Source organism: Mustela erminea, chromosome 20 (genome assembly GCF_009829155.1).
Source record: "Mustela erminea isolate mMusErm1 chromosome 20, mMusErm1.Pri, whole genome shotgun sequence".
Taxonomy (NCBI): Eukaryota; Metazoa; Chordata; class Mammalia; order Carnivora; family Mustelidae; genus Mustela; species Mustela erminea.
The window spans coordinates 39,921,428-39,948,976 of NC_045633.1; the positions used below are offsets into that span (position 1 = coordinate 39,921,428).

Here is a 27,549-nt window from a genome sequence, read left to right on the forward strand (position 1 = left end):
TAATATGTGAAAATCAAGAGGATTTTATTGATTTTTTAGGTTCTTGGAGAAAACCATTCACATGTAAAAGTTTGACATTTGCTATGAGATTTATTCACACTTTATTTTATACATAAGTTCTTTAATTTGGGGGTCAGACAATTTTTCACTTCAACAGAACTTTCACGTGATTACAGTCACAAAACAGGCACACTATATTGAAAAACTAAATCAAACAGAGCTCGACAAAATATGCACTTTATTCCAACTTGAATCTCAACATGCACCACCCCTCATACATGATCTTGGAAGTATCTGCTGTGAGCTTACTAAAATATTAACTACAGAATGTCTGAGGTCACAAATGATTGTTTACAAAATAAAACCTCTTTTCCTAGTGCTACTCATTTTATTATAGAAAAATATTACCAATAAAAATTAGTGCTTTTCAAGATGTTCATTTCAAAATCACATATGATACACAGGTTCAAGCCATTATTTCCTCTCACACAGAGCTATCACAGTACACTCTGTGAAGACTGAATTACTGATTAAATGTATGTACCTTAGCAACCACTTAGTAATGACATGTCGTTTACTACACCAACTGATTAAAAAGGAGAATGAATTAAAACATTTTCAGGTATTGGGTATGCTCTTAATTTGTTCTGAGTCTGAGGCTCAGAAAAACTGCCGGAGTAACATGACAAAATTTATATTTCTTCCTGATACAAGAAATTTGTCTAAAAAAAATCTGTAATTATAAAACAGATTTGCTTTTAATAAAGAGGTTGCTAGCTTTTTTTTTTTTCATGGTTATGTTCCTATTTGGAGAGGATTCAAATTTTAATTTGGGCCCTCTTTTCCCAGAGGGTGGAGAGGGGTGGCTAGAAGTAGAAGGTGTATTCGACAAACACAGGGATGTTTCCACTGTTACAGTCAAAATGTAATAGTTTCCTTTCTTGTGATTATGTAAATTTTAAAAAGAAAAGAGGTCTCATAAGCTATATACAGCAGTTTACACTTCAGTGTTTTTTCACTTGATATACAATTAAAATTAATTTATGACAAATACTTGTCCCATAAATTTATGTAGGCACGTCTAAAATCTGTTTACTGGAGGGGTGAGGTCTTCAGTGGGATCATGATTCTGGATTCCATTTCCTGAATGAGTGGGACTGAAAACAAGGATAAAGATTATTACGCTTGTTCTTTTCTAAACAGATTATGGTAAATGTACAGTAACAAACAGGTTGCAGAGAATGTTCAGAAGACATGCTGCTTGGAATCAGAACAGACTGGAAAACAAAGGACTGATCTCAGGGAGAGAAATACATAGGCTAAGGGTAGACCAGTTAATGTCCCAGGAGATGTTTTTAAAATTAAAGCAGATTCTGTTTGGAGATCTGTTTCATTTGTAGAAACTTAGGAAAGTCCCTGTTGTAAGAAAAATGATGCTTTCTCAAAAGGCTGAGAAGTCTGAGCTAAAATAAAGTTATATAAAACGAAGTAATACTGCTTGTAACTACAGACAGCACTGAAACCCACTGCTGAGTAAACTACGCCTCTTGGAACTAATGAACGTTTAAGAATAAGCAAATCATCCAATACAATTACATGATGTTTTGAACCAAAAGACAAGATAACACTTATTTTCTAGAACAAATAACTCTTTGATTTTCTTAGTAGTGTATGGACTTAAATATACCTGACATGCAACATGACTGGTACTTATAACCTGTGTCCACGTTACTGGGTTGTATTCAGCCCAGCTGTTCTTATAAAAAATCAAGCCACCAGGATTTCATAGTATATATGTATGTGGCTATCCATGCAAAATGTCAAATTAATTTTCAAAATTACTTTTAATTGCTGTACTACATTATAATGTTTTTGGGAATAGATAACTTTGATGAGAAAGGGAAAGCCCAGAAAAATACTGTGTAATAAATATTCAGAGAATATTCAAATGTACAAAAAAAGGGGGAATGATGTAAAATTTATAACATACAAGGATCTGAAAACTGTACCAGACAATACTTGCTTTTTTAAAAATATTTTATTTTATTTTTTTAAAAGATTTTATTTATTTATTTGACAGAGATCACAAGTAGGCAGAGAGGCAGGCAGAGAGAGAGGAGGAAGCAGGTTCCCCGCAGAGCAGAGAGCCGGATGTGGGGCTCGATCCCAGGACCCTGGGATCATGACCTGAGCTGAAGGCAGAGGCTTTAACCCACTGAGCCACCCAGGCGCCCCTAAGATTTTATTTTTAAATAATATCTACACCCAAAGTGGGGCCTGAACTCACAATTTTATGAGATCAAGAGTCACATACTCCACTGACCGAGCCTGCCAGGCGTCCCCCACACATACTTGAAAGAAGGAAATTTCCTTATTGAAAACAAGGCATTAAAGAAAAATCTGACTCTTCTCCATTAAAGAAAAATCTGACTATTCTCCATTCCCCCCAGCCTTATGAGTCACCATCCTAGAGCAATATACTATTAAAAAAAAAAAAAGTACATATTAGCCTTGGAGGGAAAGAACATAAAACAGTTAAGATGAGAAGAATGACAAGTTTTATGTTTATGAAAATATTACCTGTATAATATACCAATTCTTCCCAGCCATGTTTATGCCACGCTGCATTCCGTATATCTTCCCTGGTCTGAAGATCCTTGTAAGCTGAAAAAGAACCACACAGAAGCAAGGCTTAAACCAAAGAAAATGTCCTGTATTCCACTAGTATGTCCGTCAAGTACTGGGTCAGTTATTCGGCTAGTTTTCTCAAAAAGACCACTTTGGGGATTTAACACTAAGCTGAGATCACTATAAGCTGGTTACTCTGAGCAAAATTATTTAAGCCTTGTGAGAAGTAAAATAGCTCTCTTAAGTTTGACAGTCTAGTCGATCCAAGACCTATCTTTCAAACCAAGTGAATTTCTTCAATAACATGTTAAATTCATAATCAGAACTGTCACACTACAGATAAATAATATTCAATTCGATTTTGCTCAACATTTCCAAAGCACTACAACGATGTGCGTGACAGACTGTGTTCACTGCAGCGGAGGGTAAAAAGACTAGTAAAGGCAAAGAACACGGTGGTCTCCTTGAGAACAGAGCAGGGAGGAGAGAGCTGTGGGAGGTGTGATTTGACCAGGTGCGCCTTGAAGGTTGAAAAAATGTCATCGACAGGAACAGAAGAGAAAGCTCCTCCAGGTAGAGAGAAGAGGGTCAAAGTCATCAGGTCTTCGGTGTCACATGGTACAATTCAGGGATCTCATCCAGACGCCTTGATTTCTGATTCCCGGGCTAGGCAACCTCCTTCCAACCACTCACCAGGGAAATACCTCTGAGGCATTTTGACAGGGGTGTGTCAGTGCATCTCTAAAGCTTTTCACCATCGCAAATTAAAACTGTACCCACTGAACACTAACTCCCCATTCTCCCTGCCCCCCAGGCCCGGGTAACCTCTACTCTGCACTGTCTCTATGAATTTGCCTCTTCTAGACACCTCGTATAAGGGAATTTAATGTTTTCAAGGGTTATCTGTGTTGCCATATGGACTGGCATTTCGCTCCCTCCAGACGGATAAATACGTACATACCACATTTTGTTTATCTGTTCATCAGTCTATCCACATTTGGATTTGGGGAGGCTTTTATTACTGTTTTTTTTTTTTTGTTGTTGTTGTTGTTGGGGAGGCTTTTAACGGTGGGAGGCCCTTGAGCGTGGACGTATTGCGGAGGGAGGGAGCCTCCCTCCCTCAGTGGTGGTGAGCAAACGGATGGGGTGGTGGTGAGCAAATGGATGCAGCGAGGCGTTGAGGTGAGGAAGGAACGCACCAAGCGTGCAGGTCAGAGGAAGAGTTGCTGTGCTGTGGAGAGATCTGCTTTGGAGTTGGACGTGCTCAAGTCTGAGCCTGGTGCAGTGACTCAACGGCTGCAGAGTCTCGCTGATTTATTTATCTGTGAGTCACAGATACCTCGCTGTGGCGCACGGCTGTAAGGATGAAGGAGAATGACGCTGGAGGGGCTGGGTCAGTGCGGTTCTCTAAGAAGTACGGCACAGGGAGGCAAGGCTGTGGAGGCAGGCAACTGAGAATTCAATTCCGCCTGTCTCAGTACTTTCTCCAACAAAGTAGTGAGCGGGCAGTGGACGTTTGGCACACTAACTGGGGACAACAAAGGCAGGCAGAGAAAGGCACTGCCTAAGAAAAGACACGATCACAGACATGGCCTGGTGGCATGTCCCTCATACTGGCTCTTCCCTCATGAGACCCGTCACCGCTCTGACACAGCAGGCAGACAGGTGCCGCCCTTGGTGGGACGCGGCAGGTCAAACCAATGCCTCAGTTAATGAATATGGTCCAGAAACGAGTTATGCTTTTCATTTCTTTTAAAAGTGGGCCCCACACCCAGTGTGCAGCCCTTGGAGGGCTTGAGCTCACACCCTGAGATTAAGACCCGAGATGAGATCAAGAGTCCGACGGGTAACTGACTAAACCACCCAGGCATTTTAACTTTAATGAACATACACACATGTGCCCCAAATGACCAAGCTGTTACTCAGACCTGGCTCCCGTTCAATCGGGGGACAGGGACACATAGCCTCAAATGACGACCTACCTGGTATCGGGCTCTGGGGGCTCAGGAGGAGAGGGACATTCACTGGGGGGCGAGGGGGCACATCTGAGTCAGGCCCTGAGAGGCCAGACCAAAGTGAGCAGTGACGGAAAAGGTGACAGGAGAAGGGTCTCCAGAATGACAGTCTCAGACACAAGGCAGGCAGTAAGTGAGCACGTGGGGACCTGCCTCTCTGGATTGAATGTGGGATAATCCGTGAGGAGCCACGGAAGTGTCTAGAAAGGGACGGCAGCTTTATCATCTTCCCTCTCCCACGGCTGCTCACTTCTCTTGCTCCTCTCACCATGATCCCCACTCTGATGTCAGCCTCTAACACACCCCGAGTCTACGGGCCTTTCACTGCTGACCTCTTTCCTTCTAGACAGCCCAGCACTTAACTTTCTGTGTTTCAGTTTGCTGCAGTGTTTAAAGTTACTGATGGGGGATGTGCTGTGTCGCCTGGTATAGCTTATTTGGTAACAAACTCTGAAATCCTAGTAACACAAAAATGAAGGAAAAAGTTACATACCCCAAAGATGATGGACCATGTATAGCTGCCCAATCTGAGAGAAGAATCCTCCCACCGCTTCACTACCGTCCTGTCTGAAGCGAATCGCACGAGCCCTGTGAGGAAGAATGACAACGCTCAGGTGCTGAGCCAGGTATGCTGGAACAATCCGATTCTCTCCGCCCTCAGAGCAAGTGGTACCCTATCAAGACTAAGTGGTTTTTAGCTACCAAATGCAACTGAAAATTATTTTAATGTGGATAACATATCTAAGTGCAAATGTACTTTTCTGTAGCTTTAACAGTTATTTTGGGGAGAAGTGGACAGTAATTAATGACTCTTAAAATCAGTGCTTGATAATACATTAGTCGAGAAAATTGGCCGAGGATAGGACCCATCAACTTAGAAAGAACTGCTTCTCCAAGAACATGCTGAGAGAAAGCAAGAGAAATGTGGATGCTAGAACACTCAAGATGCCGAAGGTACTGTGTCTTAGGGAGACAGGGACTGCTCCTGGAGAATGGGGTTTAAGAGAGAGATGAAGGGAGCACACCTTCAAAGCAGCTGCAGACCAGGCATTCTGGAAAACACACTGAATAACCATGAACGTGGAGCTTCCTGGCAATCCAGCATCACTATCAGAACGGAAGCTGCCTTGTGGTATTGTCATGGTGTTGCCCTATGATGACACACGGCAGCTACGCTCGGGGTAAGCAGAACATAATGTACAGACTTGTCAAATCACTGCTGTATGCCGGAAACTACTTTAACATGTGTGTCAACCATATTTCAATAAAAAATGGAAACAAAACCCCCCTGCCTTTTTTTCTTTTTATCAGAACAAACCATCAGGAAAATTACTAAATGGCATTCCTAATGTGTGGAAGAACATGTATATACATGTGTCCATGTGCATGACATGGAATTGTGATTAAGTTGGCTAAAAACCGGCACTTGTCTTCAACATTCCTTTTTAAGATTTCCTACTGCAAAACCCAGCTCCTTAAACACCTTCCGTCATATTTGCACAGTACTTTGTTTATCTATGTAGTGATGCATCTGAAATCCTAAAATGGTTTTTAAGAAAAATGTACAGGGGCACCTGGGTGGCTGAGTCGGTTAACGTCGAACTCTTGAAATGGACTCAGGGTCCTGCGATCAAGTCCCTCATCAGGCTCCACACTCAGCTGGGAGTCTGCTGCTCTCTCTCCCTCTGCCCCTCCCCTAGGTCGAGTGTGTGACTCCATGCTCTCTCTCTCTCAAATAAAGAAAATCTTTCTAAAAATTTATGTTTTCCAAAAGCAGTTTTCAGGAATCAAACTTGAAAATGAAGGAAGTGGCCCGAAGTGATATACATAAGTCACCTGGAAAATAGCTGGAGTGTCTCCAGGACCCCACACCACAGACCACCCGGTATATTTACAGCAACACTGCCCAGGTTTGGGCCTGAAGTCTGTCACCTCAAGGTACCAGAGTTGACAGGACTTGGGAAGATGGATTCGTTCTAATTAATTTAAAGGAGCTGGAGGCATAAGAACAAGGATTCTAATCTACTCACATCTACAGTGAGACAGAACTCTCGAGGGACAAGAGATTTCAGTTGGCTTGACCAGCACTTTCTTGTCCCGGAGGTAAACTTCACAGCAACTGAATTAGAACATCTCAAGACAGTGGTGGGGTACAGATCCCAGCAAGGGCAACCAGGGCAGGAGTGATACACCCAGAATCCTCCAGACTGATCTGTGCATCTCCACTCTCATACCCATGAGCTCCACTCTGAGCGGGACCCACGCTTTCAGGTTCTTCTGTGGTGAAGGAGGGATCTCTTGCTAGTGCCCCCATGGGTTACCCCCAAATAATATTAAATTCTTTAACCCTTACATTCAGAATTAAGTGATCAACAGCTTCATAATAATTATAAATCTGATTGGTAAATTACTGAAATTAAGCAAATCACTTTAATGTGCACTCTAGCTCAGAGAGGGAAAAACTGTCTTTCATTGATCGTTATAAATATTCAGCATTATTCATTCCATTACGAATTTTTCTAATTCAGTTACAGGAGGCAAAGAAAACATACTTGCCTTAGCGTGGTAATAATCAGAAGCATGTACTGAAGAGATCACCATCTTAAATAGTTACCTATGTGCCAAAATATAAATTGAACGCTGAACTGGCTTTATAAATACTTAACTGAAGAATCATCTCAGCACTTCTTTGTGAAGTCCACGGCGGGCAAGTCTTAATTAGTAATGTGCAAAAACAGAACTAATGAATGATCCTATTCTGCGGGCAACTAAATTATTACGTTTATAAGGCCCCTCCCTAAAAATGATCCCTTAATAAAACGGTGCCTCTAGTAGTGGTATCCAATTAAATAGGTATGTCTTAGTTTTCAAATTAAAAAAAATTCTAACTTGCTTTATGTAGCCTTTGATGACCCAAGAAGAAAAGATTTATTAGAAATAAGAATCACGGGGGCCCCTGCTGGCTCAGGCTATAGAGCATGTGACTCTCGATCTCTGGGTTGTGGGTTCAAGTGTCATGCTGGGTATAGAGATTACTTAAAAGAAAATCTTAAAAAAAAAAAAAAAAATCCAGACCTGTTTTTTGGAGCTAGAAGAGATCTTAGTTCAAAGCAAGAAATTTCATTGCTGAAAAAAGAACACGTCTAAGCTGAAAGTAAGTAAAAAGTCACAGGTTCTCATTTAAAGATAAGGAAGCCAAGGGGTTAATGTCTGACTAATGGCCAATAACCTACTCTTCTATCCCTCTTAATTCCTGAGGTTTTATATTATTATAACTTCTATTTATTTTTTCCTCACAATAAGATTTTAAAAAACTATATAAAATGATGGTAAAAGTTGGTGTTTTGTGATAATGCTCTTGAGCGAGCTTCTTATGTTCCACCATCCAGTTTAACATAGCTGTTAAGATGGAAGAAATGGGGCGCCTGGATGGCTCGGTTGGTTGAGCTACTGCCTTAGGCTCAGGTCATGATCCTGGAGTCCCAGGATCAAGTCCCACATTGGGACCCCTGCTCCACGGGAGTCTGCTTCTCCCTCTGACCTTCTCCCTCTTCATGCTCTCTCTCACTGTCTCTCTCTCAAGTAAATAAATAAAATCTTAAAAAAAAAAAGAGATGGAAGAAATGGAGAGTTTTATAGTTCAGGCCAGGGCTGGCAAAACAGATCCTCAGACTAAATCCCACACCAGAGTGAATTGTTTTGGACACAGAATGGTCCATAAACCCTAAAATATTTACTAACTGGTCCTTTACAGAAAAGCTTGCCAACCCGTGATTTTAAGAAAATATTCTCTATTCCTAATTTTTAAAGTGTCTCTTATTAGAAGTTAGTGTTTAAATAAAATAAAACTGGTGTTGAATCTTACCAAATGCCCTCTGAACATGTACTAAGATGGTTTTTATACTGTTAATTTGTGCCCATTAAAACACTCTGGCCACTTAGATTTTTAAAACATCAATACTTGACACTTCGTACATTTCAGATCTTTTCAAACAGAAATGACCACCACAGAAACAGAGGAAGCTCCCTTTGCATTCTCCCCCCCTGCCCCCCGACTAGTCACCACTTTTGGGAAGCAGTTACCTCTCTTTTGAAGACCGTCTTCCTGTCCACGGTTCTATATTTCTACTTCATATGTGTGTATCCATGAACAGTAATTATATCTTTTTCACAGAACTCGTTTATATCACTCTCTTGATCATTTTAAAATTTACCTACAAGACAACATGTTGTACATATTCTCTAACTAGCTCTTTCTCCTCAACTTGGCTTTTCAATATTACTGCATCTGCCAATCTGTTTCACATTCGCCACCGTGTAGGATTCTACAGCACGAATTTACTACAATCCATTTCCCTCAGACACATAGGTTGTTCACAGGTTTGGCAATTGACCTTTTCTTCATGTGCAACCACGAGTTTCTGCTGTCCGTTAAATGTTTACCAACCGCCCAGGATGGGCCAGGCCTTGTAGACAGTGTCAGGGACTGGAAAGTGGAGTGGCTCCTGGGCTGACAAGTGCTCTAACAGAGGCGTGGAGGCAGCGGGCTGGGGTGCAGAGGCCACACACCAATTACACACTTGACTGTGTTGTATCTATCAATTTCCTTATTGTGAATTACCCTTGGATTCATGGTATAAATTCTCTTTAGCGAGGCGTGTCATTAGCAGCTTCACTGAGGTATATTTTATAACCCATAAAATTAAATTAGATGTATAGTACTTTTTTTATAGAAAAAGTAAACTTACAGCCTTGTGCAATCATCACTACAATCCACTTAAGCTAGGATCCCTTGTGCCCATCTGCAACATTTTCTGTTCCCACCTCCAGCCCCAAGAAATCACTCATCCTTCCGTCTCTATAGATTAGACGTTTCTGGACATTCCATACATGTGGACTTCGAGCACTTATCTATGGTTCACTCCTTTTCATTGCTGAGTAGACCCCCACATGGACCACCACGGCTTGTTTATCCGTTCCTCTGCTGATGGGCATTTAGGTTGTTTGCACTACTTGGTTATTATGAGAAATGCTATCTATGATCACGGATATGAATCTATAAGGATGCATGCTTTCATTCTCTTGGAACAGAACTGCTGGGCCATATTGTAATTCCACGTGTAACATTTTGAGTAACTGCCTATTTTCCCAAGTGCCTGCACCATTTAACATTCTCCCCAGCAATGTATGAAGGCCCCAAAGCTATCCCAACCTCACCAACATTTGTTACTATCTGTCCGTTCAGCCACAGCACTCTGAACATGTGTGGAGTCTCATCTCTTGTGGTGTTACTTTGCATTTCCCTAACAACTGAGAGGGCTGGGCACTCTTCATGCGCTTATTAGCATTTATTTATACATCTCCTTTGATGAAATGTCTATTCAAATCCTTTGCCCACTGAAAAACATTTTTTAACATTTATTTTATGATTATTTTTTACTATTAATTTATTGTATCATTAAAAACACGTAACATTAAACTTATCTCAGCCACTTCACAGTTCAGGACTGTCAAGTACATTCACATTGTTGGGCAAGAGATCTCCGGAACTTCTTCATCGTGCAAAATTGAACTCGATACCCACTAAATACCAAGTTCCCTTCACCGGGACCCTGGCAACTGTTCATTTTCTGTTACTGTGATTTTGGCTACTTTAGATACTCATAATAGTGGAATCATATAGTATTTGTCCTTTTATGACTGGCTTAATGTCCTCAAGGCTCATCATATTGGAGCACATGACAGAATTTCCTTCTTTAGAAGGCTGCATAATATTCCTTTATATGTATATATAAGATTTTCTTTATCCATTCATGTGTCAATGGATATCTGGGTTGCTTCCACCTCTGGGCTACTGTGACTAATGTTGTAATGAACAGGAATGTGAAAATACCTTCTTGAAATGCTGCTTTGAATTCTTTTGATTACATACCCAGGAGGGTTGCTAGATCATATGATAATTCTATTTTTAATGTTTTGAAGAACTGTTGTACTGTTTTTTCCTAGTGGCTGCAACATTTTACATTCTTACTGACAATGTACAAAGTCCCAATTTCTCTGTATCTTCACCAACACTTGTTATTTCCCGTTCTTTTGATAATGGCCTTCAGAGAGGGTGTGAGATGGTATCTTATTGTGGTTTTGATTTGCATTTCTCTTATGATTAATGATGCTGAACATCTTTTGGCTGTTTGTGGATCTTTAGAGAACTGTCTATTCAAATTCTGTCCATTTTTAACTGGGTTATTTGTCTTCTTATTATTGAGTTGTAGGATTTTTTTATATATGTGGATACAAGTCCTCTATCAGGTATGATTTGTAAAATTTTCTCCCAGTCTATGACTTACTTGCCTTTTAATTTTAAAATGATGCCCTTTGAATTATAAAAGTTTTTAATTCTGATGAGTTATAATTTATCATTTTCTTGTGTGCACTGTGGTTTTGGAGTTACATCTAAGAACTCTTTGCTTAACCCTAGATCACAAAGATTCTCTCCTGTGTTATGGTTAATTTTGGTATATATGTGAGACAGGGCTCTAAATTTATCCTATTGCAAAGATATTCAGTTGTTTCAGCACCCTTTGTTGAAAGGCTATCTGTCCCCACTGAAATGACTTGGTGCATGGACTGAAAGCTAATGAAGTCATGTATGTGAGTTTCCTTCTGAACTTGCACTTCTGTTCCATTGATTTGCATGCCTGTTCTTATGCTAGTACCACACGGTCTTGAATACTCTAGTTCTGTAGTGAGTTCTGAAATTGAGAAGTGTGAGTCCTCCAGCTTTGTTCTTCTTTTTAAGGCTGTTTTAGCTGTCCTGGGTCCTTTGCATTTCTGAAGCCTTGCTGGGGTTCTGACTGGGATTGTTGTGAATGTATAGATCAGTTTGCGGAAAAACTGGTACTTTGTTACTTAAATGAAGGAAAAAAACAACAAGCAACTGTGTTATTGTGGTGTTGTGTGTGTGACAAAGACATTTCAAAAAAAGTAATATCCAAGAAGAATATGAAATAACCTAATGCAACAGGGGGGTTTTATTTAAAAAAAAATATATATATATATGTGTGTGTATATATATATATATATATATATATATATATATATATATATATATATATATGTAAAACATGTTATTCAGGATTTACCTTCAAATAGTCTGGGTTGGGAGAGTCAGACCTAAGCAAGACTGGCCAGGTGTTGGTAACTACGGAAGCTAAGTCACGGGCATGGAAGGTGGGGAGATTCATGGGGTTATTCCCTCTAGTTTTGTGTATGTTCAAAAAAATTTCATAACAGAAACATCAAATAAAACAGTCTAGTATCAACTCATGGCTTTATACCCAGATTTTATTTCTGGAATTAACTCTATAACCTAAAATAATCTATTAGTAAGATTACAAACTCACCATTTGGTAATATACTCACCAGTAATTGCCCCATTCTATCATAGTTCCTGGCTGAAAAGAGATTTGGATTTTGGTTTGTTAGTTCTGTGAATACATATGGAAATAGTAGTATAAAAAATATCAAATGACAAAACTAACTTAAAAATAGCTTTTAATAACATGAAGTGTAATGTAAAAAATGTAACAAATTAATATTATTTACCATGCTCATATCTATCCCATAGTGGAAGTAATGTTCTATTCTATTTCAAGTAAGAAGGCAGTATTTACAGTAAAGCATCCAATATGGTTATCAAAATCATAGCTAGGTCCATTCTCCAGATGTACTGAACTCATGATTAAATTGTTGGCACCCATTCAGACTTATTGTGAAATTAAAAAAAAAATTCAATTTACTGAATCACTATATTTTCCAGTATAATGGTGAGTATTAGACTACTAAGATCTACTACTGATATGTACTCCTTTTAACAATATTGCCATGTTGCTATCTGGGGCTTTCTTTCTAGTAGTGCTCAGTGGGGAAGCACCATGAAAGGCTTACAAAATATTCCCTTCGACTCTTAACAGTGCTGTGCGACTTATTCAGCGGGGCCACATTTATTAGTTGCTCTAGTTCAATTACAGCAGATGCTATAAATTGCAGCTAGTCCTGCATTTAAGGTCTTTCCTCTTAAAAACCGCTATGCTAGATGGAAAAATGTCAAATAATAAACATTATACATAAGATTATAAAAAACAAAAGAGCATGGCAGAAGAGAAAGAATATGAGAAAAGAAGATAAAAAAGGAAAGAGGAGAAGGACTGGACAGCAGAGAAGACAAACCAATCAAAATATTATGCCAAACAAACATCACAAAATGTAAACTCAAGTTTTGTTTTTGGCACTAAGGGGTGCTCACGCCTCCTCACAGAAGAATGAGGGCTGTTACCCGTATTTCAGTACTCACTCGGAGCTGGTAAGATCTGAGTTCATATATATTAGGTCCTGACCGTGGCACAGGCTCATTCCAGAAACTGAACTCCAACAGCAGCTGATTCTTCCTAGAGAGAAGCATGTTGCTTCTTGCCTTGCGGAATTCCACAAATTCCTTTGAGGGAAACAAAAAATGTGCTCATGATATCCTCTGATAGTTACATATAAACCCATGTTAGTATCATTTATATTCCTCCTATGATAGAAAGCTACCATAAAAAGGGTCCCAGGTGGCCTGAGACAGCCCTGGTTTACAGCTTGTTGAGCCAGCATAAAAATTATAAGCACTCACTTTCACTCTCAAAAGTGTCCAGAGTTAGATGATCAACTACATGGCCATCTCAAGTACTCAGGTAAGAGTGTAAGCAAATTCAATTCCTACAGTTTTAAGTTCTCCTGACAGTGACTGACAACATATCAACAGAAGTGACATAGGGTTACAGTATACCAGATGGTCCAAAAGCCACTTAGGTTTGGACTGGGAATCTACACAAAAGGTTTTCTTTCCAGTAGTGTGTGGCTGTTCAAATTCTCTTCATCGACCTGCACCTATCACTGAAGGGATAGGAAGGGGAGGGCAGTCGCTTCCCAAAGCAGCTGTGTGTTAGGTAACCCATGGCTCACTGTGTCTACCACGCTGACTTGCTGGCGTCGAAGTACTGGCTCACCAGTTTCAAAGCACAGCTGACTTCTATAGTAAGAACTGTTATGTTAATAGTATTATAGCCTGTTAATTAGTTCCAGTACAGCTTCAAGAATCCAAACAATAAAACTTTTACTACAAAAAAGTTTATTGGGGCGCCTGGGTGGCTCAGTGGGTTAAGCCGCTGCCTTCGGCTCGGGTCATGATCTCAGGGTCCTGGGATCGAGTCCCGCATTGGGCTCTCTGCTCAGCAGGGAGCCTGTTTCCCTCTCTCTCTCTCTCTGCCCGCCTCTCCGTCTACTTGTGATTTCTCTCTGTCAAATAAATAAAATCTTTAAAAAAAAAAAGTTTATTAATGTTAAAAAAATGAGGACAGAAAAGAGTAATTTAATTCTATACTATCATTTATCATTAGTCTGAATAAATAAACATTTTTCAAAATCATACCCGATTTTCTCTGAGTTTACTCATGACCTCTGTGAGGGCTGGGTAGCCTCCTTCATACCTCCAGAGGTGCACTGAAATATATTTTAAAAGAGAACATACATTTAGGGTTTCATTATACTCTTCGCTTGAAAACAGTCTCCACACACACATGTTAACACGACACGAAACTATAATGGGCTGTGCTGCATACGAGTGGCACCATAAATGTTCAATAATGGATTCAAATTTAAAGAAAAAAAAGTAGTTTTTTGAAATAAATTACTGGAGAAACTATTTTAAACATAAAACTAGACAGACTTGGAGAGCTTTGATTATAAAGACAAGTATTAAATTAAATATTATTTAAGTAATTGACAGGAAAGGCATAGGGAACAAGCGTTTATTCCAAAGACGTCTGCTTCCTACCAGCTTGATCCTGCTCGCCATACCACGTGTTCCAGGTCCCCACCAGAGTACAAGGGTAATGCTTATCTTCATGAATCTTTGGCAACACCTCTTGACTTAAAGAGAAGAAACAGCAACACTAATTACACAACTGACAAGATCATACCAGGTGGACACATGATCAGCAACAGGGAGAAGCCGTCTACTCTGTTCTGACAACTAACATCACAATACATTTACGATAAACCTGTGTTTAGAATTACCCTTTTAGCTACGTTCTACTCTAACATCCCCCTTATCAGAGACTCAGGTTTCCGTAGTCCAACTACCTAGAACAGCTGGAAACAACTGCAGTGATAAAAATGGATAAGGAAGAGCCAAAGGTCCCAGCATTCCAGGAACTACATGGGTCTACCATTTGCTATTTCAGGAAAAAGAAAATGAAGTACTTAGGAATGGTGAAGTTTCTAAGAGCTAAGTTCTGCTAGTTCCCAAGATAGGAAGGAGAGAAACAGGAATAGAAAAAGAGCACGGAAGAAATAAGAGAAGGAAGTGATGTTTAAGACAGGGGACAACAGAAGCGGCCCGAGCAGGTAGAGGTGGCCGGGGCAGAGAACAAGTTGGCTCTAAGGACGGAGGAGGAAGACAGAGCTGGAACCCAATACAGCCTGGAAGCATCCCAGCTCTAACAGTCCCTGAGGGAAATCAGAAACCAAATTAAAGATACAGCGTGGAGCATAACTAGGTTCTACTCGATTCAACCAGTTGATGGGATTTAGGAAGTATCATACAATCCCATTTTTCATCATTACCAGTGACTGTACAGACTAGCGGCAAAGCCAAGATGGTTATGACAGTCTATTAATTTAACAGAGGTGCCAGAGCTTGGCTCCATGGAAACCTTCCTATCGTACAGATTTTAATAGCCAGAGCAAGGCAAAAGGAAGAGACATGACTGTGCCATCCAAAAATAAAAGCTAAAACATGCACATGTTCTGAATAGAAAAACTGTGATGAAAAAATACAATACAGATTCAACAATAAATGCAAAAGGGTATCAAGGCTTGGAAATGGAACCTGTTCGAACTATTTGCTGACACTGAGTGAAAGTTAGTGGTCACTGCCAGAGGCTGAGGCACCACAACTGAGTGTACATGCAGTTAACAGAGAAAAGCCCAGAATGCTCTTCTGTCGAGCCAAATGAAAACCCAAAATGTCATCCTTCAAAAAATACACATGGTGTGATCACTGTACAGGTCAAAAAAGACTTACGTTAGAAGTAACACTGGACTGATGGAAATCAAGGGTGGGGAAAGATGGATTATATATAACTACTGGAAACAGATCTCCTTTTTTGTCACAACATGAACAACCCCAAATGAGAGCCAGTGTAGAAGAAAATCTGTAGAGATGACCAATGTGGTGTCAAGACAGGGTCTGGGGCCTGACGACGAGGCCTAGGTTTTTCACCAATACGGAGTGGTATCTTCTTTGCTGGGGACTCCAAAGCTGCTCTCGGAAGCCGTGGCCTTCCTTACACAAATGAAGGCTGTAAGGCAGGTAGTACTTGTAGAACTAGAACTAGCTGGGTTGGCCAGACCTCATCACTGGGGCCTCTAAAAACTAGGCAGGAGTTAAATCTTTATATACTGGAAACAGTTTCAGAGAAAAGAAAAACTCGATGAAGGAGAAAGCAGAACTCGGGGAGATTAATTTGATAAACTTCTAAGTAATGAATTGGGTGTGGGGTAAGGTACAGGTACAGCCTTGAGGCCAGGAAGGCACTCAACGAGGAGGTTACTTAGAAATGGGGCTCAAGAGGCTGGGAGAAGGAGATGGAGAAGGAAATGGAATAAAACCAAAATGCATGTCAAATGAAGAATGCATAGCTCTTAGCAACCAGTTGCAAAGAACTAAGGAAAAGATTAACTAAAACCATGGTGAGTGACACATGTGGGAGGTAGGAAGTGCCGTGTGATTCCACATGTTGAGTTTGAAGGGAGAGGAAGACATCCAAATGGAAATATGAACACACAGGAAATGAAAATCCGAGACAGGAGATGAAGTGATACAAACAGGACAGGAAGGATAACCCAAGGAAATACTAACATAGACAAGAAATTTCATTTTATGAAAGAAGATTTAGAAATATGCATCTGCTTTATTTTAGGACATTTTTTAATAAAGAGAACTGTGCTGAGGTGATTAAGAAACACTATGCTAATGTTTTATTTCATGAATCCTTCCCCAAATAAAATAACAAAAAGTTTTTGCATCAAAAAATTATGCTGATTCTGGTGACAAAATTATTTGCTTTCTCATGAAAATAGCAGATGTGAAAGGTAAAAAAATGCTTTTTAATGATGTTTGCTCATAACTGATCATTAAAATACAATTTGTTAGCTTAATCAAGAATGAATGCACTTAATTCTCTTTGGTCTTAAAGTTTACAAATTCTGTAAAAGCATATGCATCTCATTATCATATGAGAATCTGTCAAAGGGACTTGAATCCTGGTGAATGAAGACTTGAGAAGAAATGGTGGCTATATTCAAATATATATGGGACTTCCATGTGGTGGCTTTAGTGGAACTGGAAACAGTGGAGATCACGGGGATGTCAGTTCTAATTCCTAACACTCAAGTTATCCAGAGATGGAATGTATGAATGTACCTAAACACACTAGTCAGGAAGGTCTGCAGAAAGGACTCAAGCACTGGTGAGTAGATGGACTAGATGACATTATACAGTTCCTTCCAACCTAAGAGTCTAGAACATTCTAATGTCTGAGAGCTTACGTGATGAGTTAGCTGTGTGAGTCCTTAAAATCAAAATGCCCTTGGCAGTCCCACACAGAGCTCAACTTAAGAGCCTCTGAACATTCAGCTTCAAGAAGAGGGATCAAAGATCCCACTCTGCTATCAAGGGTTAGCTGAACCAACAAATATGCAAATTGTTAATTTTCCCCAAGTAAAGGATAGTTTGGTATACACACCAAATTTTGTTGTATGCTTCTAGGCATTCCGGTTTAACATTGTGAACTGAAACAAAAGAAAATTCAACGATAAACTTATGAACAAAGGGAAAGAAGTCAACTATGAAGATAGCAAACCTATCACTCACACTGCAATTTGTATAGACTGCTTGTTTCCTTTTTGGCTAGAAGATTAGAGTGAGCATCTTTTCTTGGATCAACTTTCCGGACAAATAAGGATTTTAGCCAGCTGTCTTCTCGAGGTCTATTATTAGAGGACGTCAATCTCCTATGGAATAACAAACATAAAAATGTGAGTCTCATTAGCGGTATGAAGATTTCAGCATCTTCAGGTAATGTCACATAGCACACCGTTTTCATAAAATCAATGCATTCAGCAAACATGCCTTGAGCACCTATTCTAGGCACTATTATAGAACCTGGGATACCAGGGTGCGTGGGTGGCTCAGTGCGTTGAGCCTCTGCCTTCAGCTTGGGTCGTGATCTCAGGGTTCTGGGATCAAGCCCCACATCCAGCTCTCTGCTCAGCGAGGAGCCAGCTTCCCCCTCTCTCTCTGCCTGCCTCTCTGTCAAAGAGGTAGAATCTTAAAAAAAAAAAAAAAAAAAAAAAAAGAACCTGGGATACCACAAAGTGTCCACTCTCCATTCTGATAGCACGCAATTGAAATGGCAAAGTGTAAAAGATGTAACTTGTGGTCCTTAAAAGAGAGTTTTAACTTTTTAAAAAGTTTTTATTTTTTAAAAGATTATTTATCTATTTATTTATTTATTTGACAGAGAGAGAGAGAGAGAGAGAGAGAGATTACATGGAGGCAGAGAGGCAGGCAGAGAGAGAGAGGGGGAAGCAGGCTCCCTGTTGAGCAGAGAGCCCAATGCAGGGCTTGATCCCAGGACCCTGAGATCATGACCTGAGCCAAAGGCAGAGGCTTTAACCCACTGAGCCACCCAGGCACCCCTAAAGTTTTAAGTATAGTTAGCATACAATGTTGTATTAGTTTCAGGCATATAACATATTGATTCAACAATTCTACACCGTCTGTCAACATTCAGCATTACGACAGTATTATTGACTATATTCTCTACGTTGTAATTTTCATCTCCATGACTTATTTTATAACTGGAAGTTTGTACCTTTTTTTTTTTTTTAAGATTTTACTCATTTATTTGAGAGATAGAGGGAGATACTGAATATGGGGAGAGGGACAGAGGGAGACAAAGAACCCCAAGGAGAGCCTGACATGGGTCTTGATCTCATGACCGTGAGATCACGACTTGAGCCCAAATCGGACGCTTACCCAACTGAGCCACTCAGGCACCCCTGGGAGTTTGTACCTTTTAATCCGCTTCACCTATTTTGCCCATCCTCCCTCTACCCACCTCCCCTCCGGTAATCACCAGTTTGTTCTCTATAGTTAAGAGTTTGGTTTTTTGTTCATTTGTTTTGTTTTTTAGATTCCACATGTAAGTGAAATTGTACGGTATTTGTCTTTGACTGACTTATTTTACTTAGCATAATACCCTTCAGTTCCACCCATGTTGTCACATGATCTCATTCTTTTTTTTATGGCTGAATAATATTCCATTGTGTATATGTGTGGGTGTATATATATGTGTGTATCTATATGTAGCATATCTTCTTTATCCATCCATCTATTGATAAACATTTTGGTTGCTTCCATACCTTGGCTATGGTAAATAATAATGCAATAAACATATGGGTGCACGTATCTTTTTAAATTAGTGTTTTCATTTTCTTTGGTTAAATACCCAGTAGTGGAATTACTAGACTGTGTGTTATTTCTTTTCGTTTTCCACATAAATTCCTTATACTCTACACTTCATCCTTGTGATTTGTTCATTCCATAACTGTAAGCCTTGCACCTCCTATTCCCCTTGGCATTTCTATTTTCAATGTTTCGTGAACCTTCCATATTGTTTTCCACAATGGCTCAAACCAATTAATATTTGCACCATCAGCGTAAGATGGTTCCCTTTTCTCCACATCCTTGCCAATACTTGTTATTTCCTGTCCTTTCGATACTAGCCATTTTGACAGGTGTAAGGAAAAATCTCATGGTGGTTTTGATTTGCATTTCCCTGATGATTTGTGATGTTGAACATCTTTTCACAGAGTTCATGTTTATCTTTGCCATTTCTGCTATGTGTCTTTCTCTCCTCTAATGCAATTTCTGACATAGAAAAAATACATATGGTAACCTAGAGTAGTCAAGTTCATAGAGAAAGAAAGTCGTAGAGTGGTTGCTAGAAGTTGAGGAAGGAGGAGAATGAGAAGTTATTGTTTAATTGGAACAGAGTTTGGGAAGGTGAAAAAGTTCTGGAGTTGGAGGTGGTAATGCACAACAGTGTGAATCTACTCAGTGTTACTGCTGAACTGTACACTTAAATATGATTAAAGCAGCAATTTTATGTTACATACACTCTACCACAATAAATAACTGTGAATATATACAGGGAAAATGAGATAAATTCTTTCTTTGAAAAAATTATATTGGGGTGTCTAGAGTGGCTCAGTCAGTTAACTGTTTGCCTTCAGCTCAGAAAAGATATATGCACCCCTATGTTCACGGCGGCATTATTTAAAACACCCAAGATGTGGAAGCAACCTAAGTCCTAAGTCCACTGACACATGAATGGATAAAGAGAGGTGGTCTATGTATATGCACATATTGTAACAGACACACATGCGCACAAAAATTATTCAGTCATATAAAATAAATTTTTTGTAAATAAGATTTATTTATTTGTCGAGAGAGCGAGCGAGCGAGCATGGGGATCAGCAGGCAGAGGAAGAAGCAGGCTCCCCACTGAGCAAGGAGCCTGGGGTAGGACTCGATCCCAGGACCCTTGGGTCATGACCTGAGCTGAAGGCAGACGATGACTGAGCTGCCCAGAGCCCCAAGATTTTTTTAATAGGACTATATAATTCCTGTTTTCTCTTTATTTTAGATTTTAAGTTCACTAGACAGAAACTGTATTGAAAAAATTTGGGGGGGTGGTTAAATAGATTTTAAGACCTTAGGAATAACTGTTATGAATAATGAAGAAATGGGTACAATGCATATTTATAAAAATATCAGCATTAGGGAATTTCATTTAAAATAACAAATATTTACCAAAGCAACCACTTCTAACAGTATTTAATTCCAGAAATGCACAGACATGCATCATCATGTGTACATACAGATATTTAATTTTTATGACATTTAATTCTTTATAACATTTATTAGTACCTTATTTCCAGTTTTTTTCCTGGTATAGGCAATTTAGGTATCCATTAACAGGGACCGGTGAAATAAATTTGGAATATCCAAAACCATAATAGAAACAATCATGAAAAAGAATGAAGCAAACCTACATGCACTGATAACCTGGTATTTCTGAAAGTAAATTATGTGGGAAAAGCAGGTATAGAACTGTACCATAAATACACAGAGCGAATTGTTAATAGTAGTGATACCTGGGGAAGGTTACTGGATGTGGGGTGGGAGTTTTTTCTTTTCATGCATAGTCTTCTGGACTATTTGACAAATTTTCCATATATATTATTGTACTTAAAATTAGCTATAAAAGTGCCCATTTAGAGAGTCTTTTATACGAAAGGCACATAGGTATATTGGCAAACTAAATTTGGAAGGGGAAAGACCCTGAACTAATTTATTTTCCCTCCTCTTTAGAATTTAAGGGGATTACAAATTAATAAATACATACTTCCTGTTAGGCACTGAGTTAGGTAGACCGTCTATGTCATCTCTTTCAGTCCCCGTACAGCCTAGCAAGGTAGATATTATCACATTTTAAGGCTTGGCTCAGAGAGGTTACATGACATGAGCTAAGACGTGGCAAAATGAAAATATGAACCCAGACCTAACTATAAAGTTCAAAGTACTCTCACTTACGTGGGATGCCTCCCGAACATTCATCTCACCAGTTGAGCATTTTCCCAGGTTTTACTAACACCAAACGGATTCACTTTAAGGTGGGTAAAATGAGATAAAGTGTATGGAAACACTCTGTAATCTACGAATGAGCCTAAGAAATAGTCATGGGACACACACAAGAACGCAAGCGGTGTTTGCTTATCAACTTGGGTAGCAATTGTCTTGACAAATAAAAGACAGTCCAGTCCAGCATTACCCCCAGCGGATGGTGGAACACTGAAATCTTTTCTGCGTCAGGTGGCCAAAGCTGACTCATGCACCCAGTCCATCTAGCTGTCCAAGCTGAATCAGGGAACACAGCAGAAAGCGGCCATGCCAACAGCTGTCAGGGTGATAAGATCCGAGCTGGGGTTCTTTTTTGAGAATGACGATCAGTAGCCTTTATACCACCACATGTATGTTGTGTGGCACTTTACAGAGTGTGGGTGGGAGGGCAGATCATTCTATAAAACATTAGACTTTATTTTTATTGTATTTTCCCAAAGATCTTATTTTTAAGTACTCTCTATACCCACCGTGGGGGCTGGAGAGATCAGGAGTTGCAGGCCTACCAGCTGAGCCAGCCAGGCGCCCCACAGCACAGCAGACTTTAAATAGAGTCAGCATGAGGAGCCGAGGAGCGCCCTGGTGGGGCAGGCTTAGTGCCTGACTCTTGGTTTTGCCTCAGGTCATGACTGCAGGTGAAACTGAGCCCCGTGGTGGGCTCCACTCAGTGCAGAGTCTGCTGGAGACACTCTCTCCCTCTCCCCCCTGCATGCTTTCTAAAATAAAGAAATAAATCTTAAAAGAAAATAAGCACTATGTGCCAGGCTCTGTGGGTATAAAGATGAACCAGACGCTTCACCTGTTCAGTCTCACACCAGGAGTGGTCCCAGATACTACAAAACACACACACACACACACACACACACACACACGGTCCCAGATACTACAGACTTACACACACACACATGGTCCCAGATACTACAGACTTACATATACACACACGGTCTCACAAACTACAGACTTACACACACACACACACACGGTCCCAGATACTACAGACTTACATATACACACACGGTCTCACAAACTACAGACTTACACACACACACGGTCCCAGATACTAAAGACTTACATATACACACATGGTCCCAGATACTACAGACTTACATATACACACATGGTCTCACAAACTACAGACTTACACACACACACACGGTCCCAGATACTACAGACTTACATATACACACACGGTCTCGTCCCAGATACTACAGACTTACATATACACACATGGTCTCACAAACTACAGACTTACACACACACACACACGGTCCCAGATACTACAGACTTACATATACACACACACACGGTCTCTGATACTACAGACTTACACACACAGACGCACATACATGTATGTGCACTGTGTGCGCTCAAGGGAAGGAACCACTGGTCTGGCGTGTGAGGAGAGGAACTCCCGCAGAGACATTCTGGTTCGGTCTTGGGAGACAACACAGACTGGTGGACAAGGCGGGTGGCAATTCGAGTCACAGGGAACACAGACCCAGGGGCATGGTGTGGTGACCCCGTAGGGCGCATCTGGGCAACAACAGCATTAGTTCACCGCGGCGGAGGGGAGGGGCGGGCAAGGGGGGCGGGGCTAGGTTCCCGCGCACCACGGCCGTCAGCCGCCGTCATCCCGCCCGCAGTGCCGCGCTAGCCCGTCTGAGGGAAGCAGCCTGGCCGCGGCGCGGCGGGCGGACGGCAACCCCAACGGCAGGGCGCGTGGCTGCTGGGTTTTCCGCCGGCAGCCGTGCCCCGCACGCCAGCGACACGGGAGGAACCGAGTACTCCTGGGACGGACCGACAGCCGGTCCTGGGTTCCGACCACAGCAGCAGGCACGAAGGGAAGGTCACCTTCAAGAGATACTCCTGAGCCGGAAAGCAGAAGACGCGGGTCCCGACCGCGTGTGCAGACCGCGTCGCACTTCGGCTGGAGCAAACCACACGAGGAACTGCACGTGACTGAGACCCCAGGACGCTGCAGCCCTCCGCGCGCCGGCGTCTACACCTGGTGCCCGCGTCTACACCTGGTGCCCGCGTGGGCCAAGCACCGTGCCTGTGAGGCTGTCGAGAGGAACACGCCCGGCCGTGACCTCGCAGAGCTGTCTGCTGGTGGCAGCACGCGGACAACCATAATGACAGCCTAGCGGAGGTGAGCTCCCTGACAGGCGCGTCAGGTAGTGCCGGGGACAGCGCGGGGTCGGAGGAAAGGGACTCCCAGCGGCTGGGGGAGACGTGAACCCCTTCTCCGAGGAAGCCCTTGCTGCGCTGGAGACTGGAAAGATGAGGCCGATGCCCAGGAGAGGAGGCAGAACCGCACCTGCCAAAGCCAGGAGCCCGCAAACGCGGCTGAGGAGGCGGAAAGGAAGCTGAAGGGCCGGGTCCGCGGAACAGTCTTGGGGGAGCGCAGCCGTACGTGCCCCTCCTGACCAGCAAACCCTCCGCCACCCCAATAAACCAGTCTGCAGAGAACTAGCCCCTAACTCTTCATTTTTTAAAAGAAAACTACACAGAGGGGTGCCCGGGTGGCTCAGTCGTTAAGCGTCTGCCTTTCCAACAGGAGAATGTTCTACTCAGAATTCTTTAGTTGTCCCCTTCACCAACAGGTTCAAATCCTTACTTTTCACAGGACTCCAGACAAGTGTTACCAAGAGTTGAGGTAGGGGTATGGTGAGAGAGAAGGTAGAGTCAAGACATTCCGGAGGCAGAACTGACATATCTGGCAGCTGGCTAGCTGGGAAGCAGAAGGGGTGGACCTGGGGCCACCACACGGAAGATGTACCATTAGTGGAGAGAGAACCTGGGAGGACAAGCAAGTTCTGTTGGAGGAAGAGGAGTTGAATTCTGGGCAAAAAAGCATCTCAAGCACCGGTAAGACACTAGTTCAATGTCTGCTAAGCCACTGGAACTCCAGGCACTGCACAGAGCTGGGAGGTGCTGGCAAATAAATCTCCGGGGAAGGCTTCCTCCTTCCCCTCTGAAACCCCTCTCACAAGGTCACTCAGACTCCTGTCGGCAAATCCAGTTTTCTTCATCTTACCTTTTTAGCAGCATCTGGCACAGTTGCCCACCACCTTCTTGAAATACCTCCCCTTGGGCACTGCCACAAACAGGGACGTCACTGGCTGCCCCTTCCCAGTCTCCCTTCTTCTTCTTATATCTAGCATGTGAATTTTTTTTTTTAAATTTAAATTCAAATTAGCTAACATATAGTGTGGTACTGGTTTCAGGAACAGACTTTATTGATTACCTGTAATACCCAGTGCTCATCCCAACAAGTGCCCTCCTTAATATCCATCACCCATCTAGTCCAGCCCCCAGACCTATATGTTCTCCATATTTGATTCTCTTACGGTTTGCCTCTCTATTTTTATGTCATTTTATTTTTCCTTTCCTTCCCCTATGTTCATCTGTTTTGCCTTAAATTCCACATAGGAGTGAAATCATTTGTCTTTCTCTGACTTATTTGCTTAGCACAATACCCTCTAGTTCTACCCACATTGTTGTAAAGGGCAGGATTTTATTCTTTTTGATGCCTGAGTAATATTCCACTATATACAAATACATATATAATCTTTACCCATTCATCATTTGATGGACATTTGGGCTCTTTCCACACTTTGGCCTACCAATGCTGGCATGCCTCAGGGCCCGTTTTTTAGCCCCTTCTCTATCCACACTCTTCAAACAATCTCATCCATTCCTGTGGTTTTAAAAAATATTTTATTAAGAAAAATTTCAATTAAATGCAAAACAGTATAATGAAGCCCATAGATCTACCAACATTTGGCATTTCTATATACCAATAACTCCCAAATGTAACCTATAGTCCAGACATCTCCTTTGAGGAGTCAAACAGGTCAAGTGGGCCAAATGCCCTTCCATTTGAATAGCTCACAACCATCTCAACTCCAAAAGTGCTCTGGATTCCCCCCTCCCGACCTTATACCTGTTCTTCCTTCTCCGAATTAGGCACAAGCTCCCAAATGGCCACAACTTTATTCACTGATATTTCCCAACAGCGCCTGGCACATGGTGGGCACTCACTCATATGCTTATGGAACAAGTGACTTTCAGTAAATGGCACCACTATGAGCCCTTGATTCTGTTTCCTTTCCAAAAATCAGACTGGTATGACATAGATCAGATCATGTCACACTAGAATGTATACCTTTAAATGTCTTCCATGGCTCTCAGTATAAAATCCAAACTCTCCAAAATGGCTTGCAAGGCCTGAAATTATGGGGCTCCTGCTCCTTGCCACCTGTCTTCCGGCCTGTCTTCCCTTCACTCTTTATTTTCCATCCTCCTAGACTTTTCTGGAGTTTCCTGGTATGCCTTGCTCCTTCCCAGTCAGGGCTTTCCTGCACACTGACCCTTTAGGTCTCAGCTTAATGGCACCTTCTTGGAGGGCCTTCCATGATTTCATGGGGTAGGGTCCCTGATATTCTCTCATACTACCTACCTCAACCTTTAAGTCGATGTAGGTTTTTATACCTCTGCCATGGCTTCCTGGGGATAGTGACCACGGCTATTACGTTGAGCTCCGCAAGGTTTCAAAGATATATACATTCAATATTTGTAGAATTAGTGTATTAGTTGGGTCTAGACGTAGTCCCAAAGAACTCCTACAGTTAAGGAAGTCAAAAGATACAGAGGCCTGTGAGAATAATCCAAGAATCAACAGGTTGGGCTTCAGTTTCGAGCGCATTTGGTTCCAGCAGGGCGTGGGGGTACTGGGCTGACAAGCTGACTTTGGGTACTTTAGATGACTATGTTGGGGGAACACCTTTCAGCCTCAGCTGTCTTTGTTGGAAAGGAGAAAATATGAATTTCAGTTTCGTATCCCCTGTGTAGGGGAAAAAACAACAAAAAACAAGACACAGCAGATGCTCAATAACAGAATAAAGGGAGACTGCTCTGTCGACCAACTCGGAAAGATACACATCGAACCTGGAGACCCAAGTTGGGCTTCAGTCCTAGGAACGCCTGATAACCCTGAGCTCAAACGCCTTTTCTAGCTGGACGTGTCCCGCGCTCTGAGGCTCCCTCTCACGCGTAAAACAGACCCCGACACCGCAGAGCGCGTCTGGGGCTGGATTAAGGGACCTCTCCGGCCCGGAGACTCAGCACCCAGCCCCAGCAGACCACGTCTGGATCCTCCGGCGGGAGGAAAACGAGAGCAAATCTGCGCCAGCCAGAGCCTGGGTCTTGACCACGGAAGCAGGACACGGAGACGAGGGGATGGTTCGGGAAACCCAGTAGGGGACCCAGCGCGCGGGGAGAAGTTCCTACTGGAACCCAGAGCCCGCTCCCGAAGGCGACCCGTAACGCCCGTCGCCGCGCCACCTCCGCTTCCCCGCAAGCCAGCCTGTCCGCGCTGGTCGGACGCCCCGCCACTCCGCGCGCCCCGACCACGAGCTACCGAACCCCTGCTCACCGCCTCAGGGGCGAGCAGCAGTCCCGCCGCCGCCGCCGGTCGGCGGACGCAGAACCCGCGGCCCCGCGCTTGCGAGCAGCCGCCGGCGACGCCAGGGCCTGGCGCCTCCGCGCGCGCGCCCTCGGCCACCGCTCGGGTCGCGCCGGGTCAAGGTCCCGCAGGCCGGGCCCGCACGGCGCACGGACGTGGCCTGGGCACCGAGCGCCGTCCCCGCCGTGACCTTGAGCCCGGCGCGCCCCGACCGCGCTCCGACTCTGCCGAGGCTCCCGTCCGCGCCGGCCTGGCCCACCGCGGCCTCGGCCCCACCGGCCACGCAGCCCCCGCGGCCCGGCCCGAGCAAGCGCTGCCGGGCCGGAGCGGGCCGGGGGACCCCGCGCCCTCCGCCCCGCGGCGGCCACTCCCCGGCCGCTCCCGGAGAGGGCGGCGCTGCTCACCGGAGCGGGGGCTGGAGGCTGCAGGGCGCGGCCCGCCGCAGGAGACCGCCGGCCGAGGCCGCTCCGCGAGCGTGCAGTACTCGCGCCGCCATCTTGCTCTGGCGCCTGGGCTCCCACCACCCGGGCTGCCGCTGACGCTCCCGCCGCCGCCACCGCCGCCGCGACCCCTCCCCCGGCCGGGCC

General features: G+C 42.9%; 1 protein-coding gene across 2 annotated transcripts; it reads right to left on the reverse strand.

The window, feature by feature from the left end:
* On the reverse strand, window positions 1-27,549 carry NIPSNAP2 (nipsnap homolog 2). 2 transcript variants are annotated; one of them, XM_032328110.1, is made up of 10 exons: window positions 27,367-27,546; window positions 17,620-17,759; window positions 17,492-17,537; window positions 14,518-14,612; window positions 14,113-14,183; window positions 12,997-13,137; window positions 12,066-12,097; window positions 5,137-5,231; window positions 2,581-2,664; window positions 1-1,157 (listed from the first exon to the last, which is right to left on the reverse strand). In XM_032328110.1, the coding sequence occupies exons 1-10, from the start codon at window positions 27,456-27,458 to the stop codon at window positions 1,093-1,095; spliced, it is 861 nt and encodes a 286-aa protein (XP_032184001.1). In that variant the 5' UTR covers window positions 27,459-27,546; the 3' UTR covers window positions 1-1,092. The 2 variants fall into 2 exon arrangements, with proteins under 2 accessions (XP_032184001.1, XP_032184002.1); XM_032328111.1 differs by lacking the exons at window positions 14,113-14,183; window positions 17,492-17,537 and having other exon boundaries at window positions 27,367-27,549.